Source organism: Panthera onca, chromosome A3 (assembly GCF_046562875.1).
Source record: "Panthera onca isolate mPanOnc1 chromosome A3, mPanOnc1 haplotype 2, whole genome shotgun sequence".
Classification (NCBI taxonomy): domain Eukaryota; kingdom Metazoa; phylum Chordata; class Mammalia; order Carnivora; family Felidae; genus Panthera; species Panthera onca.
This window is the reverse complement of record NC_138341.1, coordinates 8,688,368-8,702,646: the sequence shown is the minus strand read 5'-3', so window position 1 is coordinate 8,702,646 and position 14,279 is coordinate 8,688,368. Positions and strand designations below refer to the sequence as shown.

The 14,279-nt window shown below is 53.1% G+C and overlaps 1 protein-coding gene across 1 annotated transcript; it reads left to right on the top strand.

Moving 5' to 3' along the window:
• Nucleotides 1–5,319: 5,319 nt before the first annotated feature.
• On the top strand, nt 5,320–12,663 carry NTSR2 (neurotensin receptor 2). The gene is given in 6 exon segments (XM_060647230.3): nt 5,320–5,564; nt 5,566–5,905; nt 5,908–6,038; nt 10,015–10,264; nt 11,369–11,459; nt 12,411–12,663. Coding segments are annotated over 6 exon segments (1,197 nt in total). The 5' UTR covers nt 5,320–5,432.
• Nucleotides 12,664–14,279: the final 1,616 nt, after the last annotated feature.

The following is a 14,279-nucleotide window of genomic DNA, read 5'->3' as shown; positions in this document are numbered from 1 at the left end:
TCCAACACGTAGAGGGTGCCAGCGAGGTGCCTCACCTGTGAGTCCGTCCCATCACCCCAACGACTGCGGGGACCCCTCTGGACAGGCCTGACTCACCTGTAGCTCCAAAAGTACTTCACCCAGTGGGAAGGGCACAGCACGGGGAAAAAAAGTCACATGGCGGTGGGGGGGGGGGGGGCGTGTTTCATTAAGAAACTTACTTTCTCTAGAGCGGTTTGGGTTCACCTGCAAAACTGATCTGAAAGTACGGAGCGTTCTCAAATACTCTGTTCCCACACAGGCACACCTTCCCCACTGCCGTCGCCCTGGCACCATATTAGTGCATTTGTGACAACGGATGAGCCCACGCCGACCCATCATTATCCCCCAGAGCCCGCGCTTTCCATCAAGGCGCCCTACGGTGTGGTGCGGTCTACGGTTTCGACAAATGGAGACGGCTCTGGATCTACCTTTTCGGCATCCCTCGGAGCGTGTCACTGCCCTAAAAATCCTCTGTGCCCCACCGATTCATCCCTCCTGCCCTCCCTGTCTCCTCCTGGCCCCATAGCTCCTTTCCTTTCAGTGCTGGCTGACCGTCCACAGTCTGGCTGGGCCACGGGTTCATCCATTCACCTACTGGGCGAAGAAGATCCGCGGCGCTTCTGGGTTTTGGCAATTGTGAACAAAGCCGCTACAAGCTGTGTCTGTACGCACACAAGGTTTCTGCGCGGGCCTAAGCTTCCAACTCCTCTGGGGGAAGACCAGGGAGCACGATTTCTGGATGGCACGGGAAGGGTATGGTCAGTTTCGCAAGGATCCGCCGAACTGTCTTCCAAAGTGGCGGCAGCATTCCGCACGCCCACCGGCCGTGAGCCAGAGCTCCTGCTACTCCGTGTCCCCGCCAGCGTCGGGCCTTGTCGGCGCTCTGGATTTGCGTCCTTCCGATAGGTGTGGAGCGATCCCTCGTGGTTATTTCCATTGGCATCTCCCCGGTGACGTACGACGTGGAGCATCTTTCCATGTGCTTATCTGTCACGTCTGCGAAGGTCGTTGGCCCATTTTTTTTAATGTCTATTTCTTTTGAGAGACAGAGGGAAACAGCGTGTGCGAGTAGGGGAGGAGCAGAGAGAGAGGGAGACAGAGAACCTCAAGCAGGCAGCGCAGAGCCGGGCGCGGGGCTCAATCCCACAAATGGTGAGATCATGACCTGAGACGAAACCGAGAGTCTGAGGCTCAACCGACTGAGCCACCCAGGCACCCTGCCCCCCCCCCTTTTTTTTAATATTTATTTAGTTTTGAGACACACACACACACACACACACACACACACACACACACACACAGAGTGCAGCAGGGGTGGGGCAGAGAGAGAGGGAGACACAGATTCTGAAGCAGGCTCCAGGCCCTGAGCTGTCAGCATAGAGCCCAACAAGGGGCTCGAACTCATGGACCTCAAGATCATGACCTGAGCCACACTCAGACGCTTAACCGACTGAGCCACCTAGGCGCCCCAGCCGGCCCATTTTTTAATCAAGTTGTCGCTTTTGTTATAGTTGAGTTTAAAGAGTTCTCTGTGTATTTTGGGTAACAGCCCTTTATCACGTACATACACTAGATCCATCAAGGTCCCAGTAGAAAACAGACTGGACACTCGAGCTGGGACCTTAAAGAGGCCTATTAAAGAGACTGTGAACAGGATACGGGCAGAGTTGCAGAAGACCCACAGGGGGTGGTGACGAGACCAGCACCAGCCAGAGGAGGGCCAAGGCCAGCCTGGGCTGGGGGAAAGGAGAGGGGACAGTGGCCTGAACCCAGCTGTAGGAGGCAGGGCATCAGCCCCCACAGGTGTCCACATCCTAATCCCCGGAACTTGTAACTATATTACATCCTGGAGGTCACATTACACCTTCTGCCACATCACACGCCAAGGGGAAATGAGGGCTGCGGTGGAGTCAGGGTTGCTGGTTGGCTGGGCTTAAAATGGGGAGGCTGTTCCGGATTATCTCCAAACAAACACCTGAATAGTTGTCTCAGGCCCCTCTTGTCCTGCTTTGCCACTGCGGAGCTTGGAGCATGCCTGACGCCCCTGCCTGTCCCCGCAGTCTCTGTCCTTGCTGTGTGCATCCAGGTGGGCCCGATATAATCACAGGGTCTTTAAAAGAAGCAGCGGGGGCAGAAGATAGGCAGAAAGGACAACATGGGAGAGAGGTGGCACGACTTTGCTGACTTTGAAAAGGAGACCACAACTGAATGACGCTGACAGCCTGCAGAACCTGGAAGGCAAGGACACGGGGTCCCCACTAGGGCTTCCAGAAGGCACGTACCCTGCCAGCACCTTGATGTTAGCCCCGCCACACCTGTACCGGACTTCGGCTCTCGTGCAGCGGAAGGTAATGAATCCGCATCGCCTGAAGCCGCTACGTTGCCTGCCATTTGTTACAACAGACGTGGAAGACGAGTGCACTAGGTAGCTGGAAGAGGTCCCCCTTCAGGACCTTTGGTTGAGGGTGCCAAGGGTGTCAGCCAGTGCGTGGCAATCCAGCAGGGAGGAAGGGAGAGGAACAAATACCTTCAACTCTCTCCTCCCACTTTCTCATTGTCCACCACTGGCTGGACCCAAGTGGAGGCTGGAGAGCTCAGAGCAGAGAATAATGAATAACAGATATAGAAAGGCGGATCTGAGAGGAAGATCTGGGGTGTGTGTGTGTGTGTGCATATACGTGCGTGCACACACACCTGCCTACCTGTCCCTCTGTCCCTGTCTCTCTCTGTCACACACACACACATCCTACCATGACTCAATCCTGACTCAAAGGCATTAACTCTTTTTTTTCAAGGTTCGAGTAGCCAATCATCTCTCCAGGTCACTGGTTGGCGTTGGGATCAAAAGCTGCATAAAGATTGGAAGCTGTGTTAGCACAACAAAGTACCAAAAACGGGGGGGGGGGGGGGGGGGCGGGGCTTAAGCAATAGAAATTCAGTGTCTCACAGTTCTGGAGGCTGGAAGTCCAAGATCAAGGTGCCAGCCGGTCTCGCCCCTGCTGCGAACTCTCTTCCTGGCTGGCAGACAGTTTCCTTCTCACCATGTCCTCAGATGGCAGAGAGAGGAGCTCTCTGGTCCCTCCCCGTAGAAGGACGCTAGTCCCGTGGGATCAGGGCTCCACCCTTCTGACCTCATTCAACCCTAATTACTTCCTTACTCCTAATATAGCCGCATGAGGGCTTAGGGCTGCAGCATATGAATTGGCCGAAGGGGGCCGTGCACAAAGCAGTCCATAGCAGAAGCCCTTTTGAGGGTGTCTTGTATGTAACAGGCAAGAAGTTCAGGAACCTGGGCGCCCAAAGCAAGCAAAGGGCCAGGAAGCCTTGTTACTACTTTACATGATTGAACAGACGGCCCCAAACCGTATCTCTCCATCTCGGCATCCTGGGCTCAGAACTGCTGCTTTTCCGCAACGTCCACAACTTCCATTCCACACGCCTGGCGGCACCCTCTAACACTGAGTGGTTCTGAGTTATTTGCTGCATGATTCGTGGTGGAGTGATTGAGCCTGGTCTGTGGTTAAACACGAGAGCCAAGATTTTGATTCCAACGTAGACGGTGGAGCGAATCAGGGATCAGTCTTCCAACAGACTGAAACCAGTCCTAACGCAAGGGGCGTTTTGTTTTTATTCAGAGGCAAAAATCAGGATCATGTGGGTATGGAGGAAGCAAGTTCTAGGCCCAGAGCATCCATACATAGATATACTCTCTGAAAAGAGTTTCAGGTTAGGGGAATCAACGAATGAGATTTACAAGCAGAGACCCCAGTGAAGACAGAAATTGTGAGCCCTCTGTACTGGCCACAGGGGGAACCCACGGGGTGGATCACCGGGGCTGATTCTTCCTCACTTCCACATTAAATGCATTTTGCAGTCCACCTCTGACCTGGCGGGAGAGTCTCATCCCTAGAAGACACCGAGGGAAGTCTCCTGTTTCTACATGACAGAGGATGCTTACCTAGGACTGTCCTACAAAGGCAACAATACCTCCTTCACATCTTTGACACCGCTTCCTGGGAAACGGACTCACTCCCACCAGCGCGCAAGCGAAAAACCAGAAGCTGCCTCTTTTGTCTTTGAGCTTTCCTACCACGTAAGAGTTAAAGGTTTAACGCTCACAAGTGAAAGCGTGCGGACTCCAGTCCTGAAGACTCCTAGCTGCTCGGTGCTCTCACACAAAGGAGCACGAGACTGATGGCTTGCCTGAGACATACAGCTAGTGAATGGCAGAGCTGAGACTCGTATCAATGACTCCTGATCCCAAACGCCTTGTCCTCTCCACTATTCCAGCCCAGACCTTGGGAGCCTGAGTACTTGGGAGAATTCCTCCAAAGGGGAGCAGGAACTGGCCTTTTCCAGATCCTATGGGCCTTATTGAACTACACAAAACCCAGGAAAGAATTAAAAATTAATACAGATTTTTTGCTCAAAGAAAAGCTGTCTAAAACTCGTATGTATGGAATCCTTGCTGTAGACTGAATTGCATCCCCCCCCCCCCAATCCATTTGTTGAAGCTTTAGCCCACAATGTGACCACATGATTATGTAACTGGAAAGATAAAACTGTCACTGAGCCATAACAATTTTAGCAAAGACAGAAACATCAGGAGACCTGCGTTTGGCTCCAGCAAGCATCAGGGGTTCTAAGTGCGAGCTAAGTAAGGGCCTTTTCAAGTTCTGGCACTTACAAGGGTTAAGGAGAGAGACTCATGAAAGGTTTGCAAACACGGCAACACACTTCTTTTCACTTCCTCCCCACTCTACGGGAATGACATCCTAAAGGGCTGGGAAAGCCTGATACCCCAAGGACGCATCTAACAGTGACAAAGGGATTGCTGGAGGATATTAGTGCGCCGTTCAGACGGCCCTTTAGCCAAAAGAGTAACAGCTGTAAAAGTTCTGGCAAGTCCTTGGCCAGCCGTCTCCCGAGCCGCACACACAGCAGCACAGCAAGCGGGCCTAGGTGCATGGTATCGCAGGATGCCTATTTACTGCTATGGGTTCGGAGCCCTCGCACAGACCGGCTCGTCTAATCCTCACAGAGATTCTGCAATGTAGATAATATATTTTAAATGCAGAAATGGGTTGAGAAGGGTTTAAAAAAAAAAAAAAAAAAGTGCCCCAAGTCACCCATCCGGTAAGTGGGGCCCAACCCCTCCGTATCACCTTCCACCCAGCACAGTGCTCCCTGGGTTGAACTGAGCGGAGAAATGTAAACGCACCGAACGGGCTCACGCTCGCTGTCCAGTCCGGTCCGGTCCGGTCCGGTGTTGGCCCAGGGACGCCCTTGGCGGGGGCGGGTCCTCCCATTCCGGAGGTTCAGGGAGAACAGGAGGCGTTCGCTCTCCTCCCTGGGCAGCTGGCCGGATCTCGGCGCAGGGATAGGGAGGGAGCGCTGGCCACGGGGGAGGAATGGAGAGCAGCAGCCCGAGTCCCAGCCCTGGCCCTGCGCTGGGCCTGGACGCCCGGCTGGGTGTGGACACGCGCCTCTGGGCCAAGGTGCTGTTCGCCGCTCTCTGCTCGCTCATCTTGGCGCTGGGCGCTGGCGGGCAGTGCGCTGTCCGTGCGCGTGGTGCTGAAGGGGCGCCCCGGGCCCCCGGGGCGCCTGCGCTACCACGTATTCAGCCTGGCGCTCTCGGCGCTGCCGCTGTGGCCGGTCGGTGTGCCCGCGGAGCTCTTCAACTTCGTGTGGTTCCACTACCCCTGGGTGTTCGGCGACCCGGGCTGCCGCGCTTACTACTTCGTGCGCGAGCCGTGCGCCTACGCCACGGTGCCCAGCGTAGGTGGCCCGAGCGCCGAGCGCTGCCTGGCCGTGCGCCAGCCCCCGCGCGCCCGCCGGCTGCTGTCGCCGCGCCGCACCCGCCGCCTGCTGTCGCTCCTCTGGGCCGCCTCGCCCTGCCCATGGCAGTCATCACGGGGCAGAAGCACGAGCTGGAGAAGGCTGGCGGGGAGCCGGAGCCCGCTTCGCGCGTGTGCACGGTGCTGGTGAGCCGCGCCACGCTCCAGGTCTGCATTCAGGTAAGGGGGAGGCAGGCTCGGGGGCCTGTGTTTTCACTTCTGATACTCGCGATCTCCGCAGAAATTTGGGTCGCATTTCCCATTTTACAGAGGACTTGGGGAGAGGCTTGGCAGAGACGAAGCATTAAGAGAAGCCCAGATTAGAATTCAAAACTTAATTCTGAAAGTCTACACTCTTCCCAGTGTTACAAAAGTGGGGACCAAGCATTACCGGGTACGAGAATTACAGGGTAGGGAGGGGGAGGAGTCTCAAAATATAGATTTCATAACCCAGCCTTTTTTTTTTATCATCAAAACTAGCCATTTTCAGTCCCATTACAGAATATCCAACTTAATGGGATTTTGTGGAGATATAAAAGAGAGGCCTGAATATTCAATATTAATGAAGGATTTCAGAAGAAATACATAGATTACTTGCAGCCTTACCAAGAATTTGGAAAAATATAAAGTTAAACCTGATTAGAAAACATTCCGCTCGCTTCAGAAGACGCTTACTGTGGTCACCACGGAGAATTACTCAGAGCTGACAGGGTAGGATCCCTCGTTTTTAAAAATCCGCTTTCTATATCAGACATTTCTGCAGGCTTTCCAATCTGGACCTGATGCTAAAGGAGACAAAACCAAAAACACACCGGCAAGCAGAACGGGAATGATACTAATGGGAGTGATCACGCAGGGGCTCCAGACAGCAGTCAGGAGGAGGGACCCCACTGACAACAGTGGGAGCTGCTCCTTCTGCCACATCAGGTGGGCCACTGGTGACCCGAGACCGCATCAGTCCAGCCCACACACCGCCTGCCGCCATGCTGGCGCAAGCACATCACAGCCACGGAGCAGCATGTGTAGGGCACCCGTCTACCTCTCAGCAACCTCCACACAGGCTCTGAGCTCCAGCGGAATGATCTGGCTGAATAGTCAGAGCACTGCAGCCCCTCCCTTAGACCTGACTCTCTAGCTCCCTGCTGCACCCTGTTGTGGCCGTGGCAATGAACAAGCAACTACATGCTCAAAAGGCCTGGTAGCCAAGTTCCGCCAGTTTTCACAGACTAAGGCAGTAGCTTCCAGGCTGTACCTATCTTGGAACTGGGCTTGGGGAGGGGGAAGCGCCAAGCATGGTCTGTGTTGTGAATATGTCGCTTGCATAGCTTACTTTATGTGCTGCAGACCGACCAAGGCAGTAGAAACTGAAATCCGCCAGAGGCAAGCTTTTGACGTTCTACTGGTGAATTCCTTCAGCCTAACAGCATTATTCAACAAATGGTATATTTAAAAAATGTTTAACTTGAGACACACAGTCTATGTTAACACAACAAAATAACCGAGCTCAAATTAGGATTTTTTTGGTCCACCTTCCTTTTTAGTGTCTTGTCATTCATCGTCCATGTTCATCAGCGAGCGGGTTGTTTTTCTGTTTTGTTTTGTTTTTGACGAAGAAAATGTCTCATCGTTATTGAAAGTACAAAAAACTGTACAGTTTTTCCACAAATATTTCAAAACTCCCCAAGATTAATAACTAATGCATGAATATATTTTTACCTTCCACTTCTGCCTTGTCTAGGATTAAAGTGACAATTTGATAGTAAGTATGATGCTGTTGATAAAATGCTGCTTGGTTCTACAACAAACTCAAAACTATGTCCCACGTAGTGTTTTATTTTCCTCTTGGTGCTGATTTGTGAGCATCCATCAAGAAAAAAGCATGAATGATGGACTCCTCAAAGGGGTACAGCACCCAACCCAGATATTTTGTACTGATTTTAAAGCGCTATTAAAATGCTCAGGTTTTTAAAAATGCTGACACAGAACCAATGAGGAAAAACTCTATAATACATGTACTTTGTAGATTTTTTTTTTAAGTTTATTTTGAGAGAGAGAGAGAACCATCAAGGAAGGGACAGAGAGAGGGGGGGACAGAGGACCTGAATCAGGCTCTGTGCTGACAGCACAGACTGCGATGTGGGGCTCCAACTCAACAAACCGTGAGATCATGACCTGAGCCAAAGTCGGACGCGTAACCGACTGAGCCACCCAGGCGCGCTATAATACAAATATTTTGGACTTTAAAACATTAAAACATTTAAAAAGCAGGGTATCATACAATAAACTTGTTCATAAATCAAAAATTACCAAATAAAAAAACAAGGCTTGTTGCGTAAAACAGCTGTCCCCTTACCACCCCTGCACACTTCGGTCTATATTCTTTTGTCGAGGGGCAGCTGCCGGGCACCCTCACCTCTTGCTGCCCCTTCCTACACATTTCTAAAGAACGCACCTGCTTGATTTCACAGTTTGCACATTTTATCCAGTGTCTTCTAGCGGGAGAAAGAGAGCGTCCCACCCTCTGACTTTCCCATCCCTACTCTCCACGCCGTGCACCCGCACGCACCCCCTACCCCTCCTCCGGTGTTAATTCCGTCAGGGTATAAAGTCAGTCTTGTGCTCTGCACTTACACCCTGTGACTATGTTAAAACATTCTTCACAGATGAACCATGTCGCACATTTGTATTGCGTTGCCTTTCCAATATTACCTCTGCTCCCTTGCTGTTAATAATGGTCTGTTTTCAGGGGTGCCTGGGTGACTCGGTCGGTTGAGCAACCGACACAATTCCGGCTCAGGGTACGGTCGCGGGGTTGTGAGATCGAGGGCTGCATCGGGCCCTGTGCTGAGTGTAGAGCCTGCTTGGAATTCCCTCTCCTTCTCCCTCTGCCCCTCCCCTGCTCACTCTCTCTCTCTCTCTCCTAAATAAATTAATTAATTAATTAATTAAATAGCATTTAATAATGTTTTTTAATTTGCTTGGTTCCTGTGCATCTGTCTCTCATGCATTTTTAACGTCTCTACCAGAAGTATAAATACTATTTCAGTGTATTCAGAGCCATCCAGTCAACCACGAGTTCATCTTTCAGTCGCCCCCCCTTCCACCCCAGCGTCACCGGATGCACAGCCAACATCTTACGTCACTCTGCTCTCCCAGCAGACACCCTCTTTCTGGACCCGGGTCTCCCCCTTTATTGGCGTACAACCTTATTTTGGCGGAACATACGCTCTCGTAACCTCCTGTCACCTGAGAGAAGGCCCACAGAAGAAGGTGAAAAATTGAGAATTTCCACGTCTGGAAACGTTCTGGATTATCCTCACATTTGCCGTAAGATGGCCGGGCACGGAATTCTAGACAGAAGCCGCTTTTCCTCTCCAATTGTAAAGAATCGCTCCTCTATATTCTAGCTCCCACTGTTGCCTTAAAGAAATCTAATGCCATTCTGGTGCCCATCCTTTTCATGTGCCCTGTTTTATCCCTTTGGTGGCTTTCAAGGTCTTTATCCACAGAGTGTTAGAAGTCCTAAGAACGTGCCTTGATGGGGGCTTATTTTTATCCATTTTTTCCGGGCCCCCAGGCAGCCTTTCAGTCTGGAAGCTTCTATACCTCACTTTTGGAAAAAACTTTCTTCAAAGTGGCTTATTTTATTATTTTTTTTAATTTTTTTTAAATTTTTTTTTAACATTTATTTATTTTTGAGACAGAGAGAGACAGAGCATGAACAGGGGAGGGTCAGAGAAAGGGAGACACAGAATCTGAAACAGGCTCCAGGCTCTGAGCTGTCAGCACAGAGCGCGATGCGGGGCTCAAACCCACGGACCGTGAGATCATGACCTGAGCCGAAGTCGGCCGCTTAACCGACTGAGCCACCCAGGCGCCCCCAAAGTGGCTTATTTTAAAAAATGATTTCCTCCCTTCTGTTTTCTTTCTAGCACCACCATTACTTAGATAAGTGTCCTAAGCTAATCCCAAATGTTGTCTCTCCCTTTATTGCTGTCTCATCTTTCTGAGAATTTTCTCAACTTCACTTTATAACCCTGCTGTCACCCCCCCGCCCCCTCCTGCTGCTGCAGATTCCTGGGCCTTGGGCACAGCCTGAGGACCACAGCATCACAGAGCCTTGGGGCCGTCATAAGCCTTGGAATTACCTTTGCAGGTGAACGTGCTGGTGTCTTTCGTGCTCCCCTTGGCGTTAACTGCCTTCCTGATCGGGATCACTGTGAGCCACTTGGTGGCCCTCAGCTCCCAGGTGCCGTCCCTTTCTGCCCCCGGCAGCCCCATCCCCAACCACGTGGAGCTAATGAGCAAGGAGAGGAGGAAGCTCCCCCTGGAGGGCCACACCAGCCTGGTGAGACACAAGGACTCCAGCCGGCTCAGCGGCCTCTAGCATAGCGTCCAGGGTCTCAGTTAAGTACTTGGTGACACTGCTACGAGAGGAAGGGATGGGGCTCCAGGCTGCCTCCGCTGATCCCTGGCCAAGTGACCTTGAGCAAGTTACCACCTCTCTCTCCAGCCCGAGGGGAGGTGGGTGGGGGATGGGCTAAGTGAGTGATGGGCATTAAGGAGGGCACTTGTTGGGATGAGCGCTGGGTGTTATGTCTAAGTCACGAATCACTAAATTCTACTGAAACCCTTATTACACTGGATGTTAACTTGGATTTAAGTTGTTTTTAAAAGTGAGCAAAAAAACCAAAACCAAACAAACAAAAAAAAACAGTATGGGGAGCTATAAAACACAGGCTGCTCAGACCCAACCCGGAGATTCTGATTCGGTTGCTCGGGGTAGGCCCGAGACTCTGTATTTCTACCAGGCTCCCGGTTGACGTCGCTATCCTGGTCCAGAGGCCACACCGGACAACAGAATGGATTTGCCAGTCACGGCAGGTGTGGAGGAGGGGAGGGAAGGGGTAGACGGTTAGCGACAGAGGGACCAAGTGGGAGACTGCCATCATAGTCCGGGGGAGGGGAGCTAGGAGCCCCTGGAGTGGGGTAGTAGAGGTGAGAACAGAGGAATCAAGACATCCTAAAGAAGAGCTTTTTAATAGATTGGCCCTAGGGGGTAATGGAAAAATGAACAGACTCTCTGGCTTACGGCTTGAGTGCTAGATGGCTGGTGGGGCCATCAGTCAATCAGAAAAAGGAACAGAAGAGGCTTGATGAGGCAGAGTTATCTATGCAGTTAGACGATCAGGTGGGAATAGCTATCCCAGAGTTAAAAGCATATTCCAGTGGCCAGGAGGGGGTTATAGAGGTTGTAGAAGTTTCTAGAAGCTTGTCAGTGTGCAGGTGGGAGTTAAAGTGGATATTCACCCAGACATCGGGGTAACCTCAGATTTGGCTACAGATCGAGAGAGGAGGGTGTCAGATAGCCTCACAGCTCCCTTCCGACCCTTGGACTCCAGGAACGAGTTCTAGGGAAATGCTCTTGTAAGCTTGGCGTCCTCCTCCCTAGAGACGGCAGAACTGAGTACGTTTGCTCTGTCGCTCTGTCCCTCCCCGCTGTTGTGCAGGAGCCATTGTGGCCGTGTATATCACCTGCTGGATGCCGTCCCACACCCGCAGGCTCATGTACCCCTACGTCTCCAACGATGGGTGGACTGGGTTGGTGCAGCGGAGGGGCCCCAGCACGTAGGGAAGGGGCCACTGGGCTGCACCTGGGACTTTCTATGCTCTCTGCAGGGATTCCCAGTCGCTGGGCCCTCTGGAACTCTGGCCTCCATTCAAGCTGGTCCTGTCTAGTCTGTGCCCTCAAATTCTCTGAGCTGGGGGTAGGGAACAAGGCGTTATCTACCAATTTCAAGGCCACGCGAGTGAGAGATCTTAGTGGTGATCAGGGCTACGGGCATCCTGACCACAGGATAGAGCCGCCCACAGGCTGGGGCAGGGGGACGGCTGTGCTATGGCAAGGAGAAGGGCAGAAGCCTCAGAGCCGTGAGTCGAGGCGCTAACAAGGGCCCCCTGGACAGAGACCAGACCACGTACGCCCTTTGTGACACAACTGGAAAAGAGGAGAGAACCCACTGTCTTCCTTGGCGAATCCACCGTGTGCCTGATCGCAAGAGGAAGGCAAACATCCAAGAGAAGAGAGGCCCGTGCAGCCTCCAAGGAAACAGCTGTGTCGACAGGTGCCTCTTCTCGAGATCTCCTTGCGCCCCTCTCACACACACGCACGTGCAAAGCCCTTCCCGCTTCAGAGACTCTCCGTGACAAGGTGCATGGCTTCACTGCTCAGTGAAGCCACGTCTCGTGGACCACACCCAGCTTCGTGAGGCTCCCGGTGTCTCAGTGGGCAAGACAGTGGTCCCCGTCCGCCAGCAGGGGCCTGGGAACAGCGCACGGGGAGCAGGGACTCAGAGGCTGGGTGGAGCGCATCCGCCAGGGGCAGCTGGCGTGGATGGGACAGTTGCTGAGGTCACACGGGGCTTCCCAAGAGCAGAAACCGGGCCCTCCTCACCTGGCCCTTTGGAGGAGAGGCGCGGTCTCCAGGAGAAAGGGGTAGAGGCCGTGAGGAGGCGCAGGCCTTCTGACACACCTTCTGGGGTTCTCTGCCAGCACACTCTATGCCTACCTGGTGACAGACACCCTCTTCTACGTCAGTTCAGCGGTGACCCCTGTCCTGAACAACGCTGTGTCGTCCTCCTTCAGAAAACTCTTCCTGGAAGCCCTGGGCTCCCTGTGTCGAGAAGGCCACCCCCGTGGAACCCTGCCCCCCGAGGGAGCCCGGAGCCCCACGGCTGCAGGTTCTAGGGATCCCTCAGACGCCCCGCGCTGGATGCAAGAGAAGAATGAGCAAAGCGGACCGTGACTGACTGCGCAGTCGCCTGGCACTCAGACAAGCAATTCGCTCACAGATAGTTCAAGCTCTGCCGTCAGGTGCAGACTCACCTGGACCCCCAGCCCCCACCCCCCCACTTCCCAGCTGTGCAACCGCGGGCGAGTTGCTCACGCCCTGAGCCTCGGTCTTCCCCTATGCGCGATGGAGATGAACAGGACCCAGCTCTTGGAGGCGTTCGGAGACCGAAGCGTTCAGCACGGTGCCTACCGCGTGGCGAAAAACCAATTTTCGCTGGCATCGTTGTTGTTGCCGTTACCATTGCTGTTTCTCTCTCTCCTGTGGCTTACGCTCTTCGGCCGTGGGCTCAGCTGCCCCAAGAATTTCCACAAATGACAGTGCTCCGGGAGTTACTGCGCTGTCACGAGACTGCAGTCGCACTGTCCAGTCTTGCCCGGCAAGGGAGCAGCTGTTTGCACCAGGAGTAGGGCTCCGGGAGCTGCGGGAGGCAGGGGGGCACCAGCTCCCCTCTCCTGGCCTCTGGCCTGTGTGGCTGCCTCCAGGCGGCCCGTGGGAGGACAGATGTGCGACCGGCCTGGAAGCGGCAGGGTCCTGAAGTGCCGTTTCTGGGGGCATCCTGGTGGCCCCGTCGGCTAAGCGTCCGACTTCGGCTCAGGTCACGATCTCACGGCTCATGAGTCCGAGCCCCGCGTCTGGCTCTGCGCTGACAGCTCGAAGCCTGGAGCCTGCTTCCGACCCCGTGTCTTCCTCTCCCTCCCCCTCTCTGCCCCTCCCCTGCTAGCACGCACACACACTCTCTCTCAAAAACGAAGTTAAAAAAAAAAAAAACCCCAAAAAACGAAATGCAATTTCCGGAATACTGGAAATACTCTCATTCCCACTGTCATCCGACACACGGGGAAACAGAAACAGAGAGAAGAAAGGTACCGCGGCCACTACCTGGTAACCGGGAACGGAACCCCAGGCTTGGGACCGGGCAGCCGACGCTCATCAGAGTCCCATGCTGCTTCCGGAGAAGTCTGATGGCCAAAGAGGAACAGAAAGAAACTAAAGGCTCAACATTAAAGAACTGAGTGAATCGTGATCATCCACTCAGTCCACCCAAATCCTATTTGTCAGGCCACCCTTGAACAGGAAGTATAAATCTTATTTAGCAGCATAAACATACCGTGGTTACACTATTCAAGAGAGAACGCAATGCAAAATTGCACTCTGATGCTATGTAGAAATCACTCGGGTGCATAGAAAGGGTCTAGAATGAAGCACTTCGTGAAAACGGCGGGTTGGCCAAGGAGGCACGCGTGACCCAAGCCCGGGGGCGGTTTCTGTTACCTTCACGCCAGCGTCTGAGCATAAAGATGCCTGGCGTGCAGTAGACACACGTTCGGCAAAAAGGATGGTGAAACTGGTTTGTTGTTTTCTCATTTGGTGGCATCGTATCGTTTGCATGATATCTAAATAATAAATTTCAAATAGAAGTTAAGGTCCCCTAGTGTCGTCCCCTGGGCGGCACTGGCGTTGGCTGCAGGGCCTGGAGGATGGGGGTGGAGCCTACTTCCGTCACTTATTAGCTGTGGGACTCAAGCAAGTTCCTTCACCTGCTCAGGCCGCACGTCACATCTGTGAAA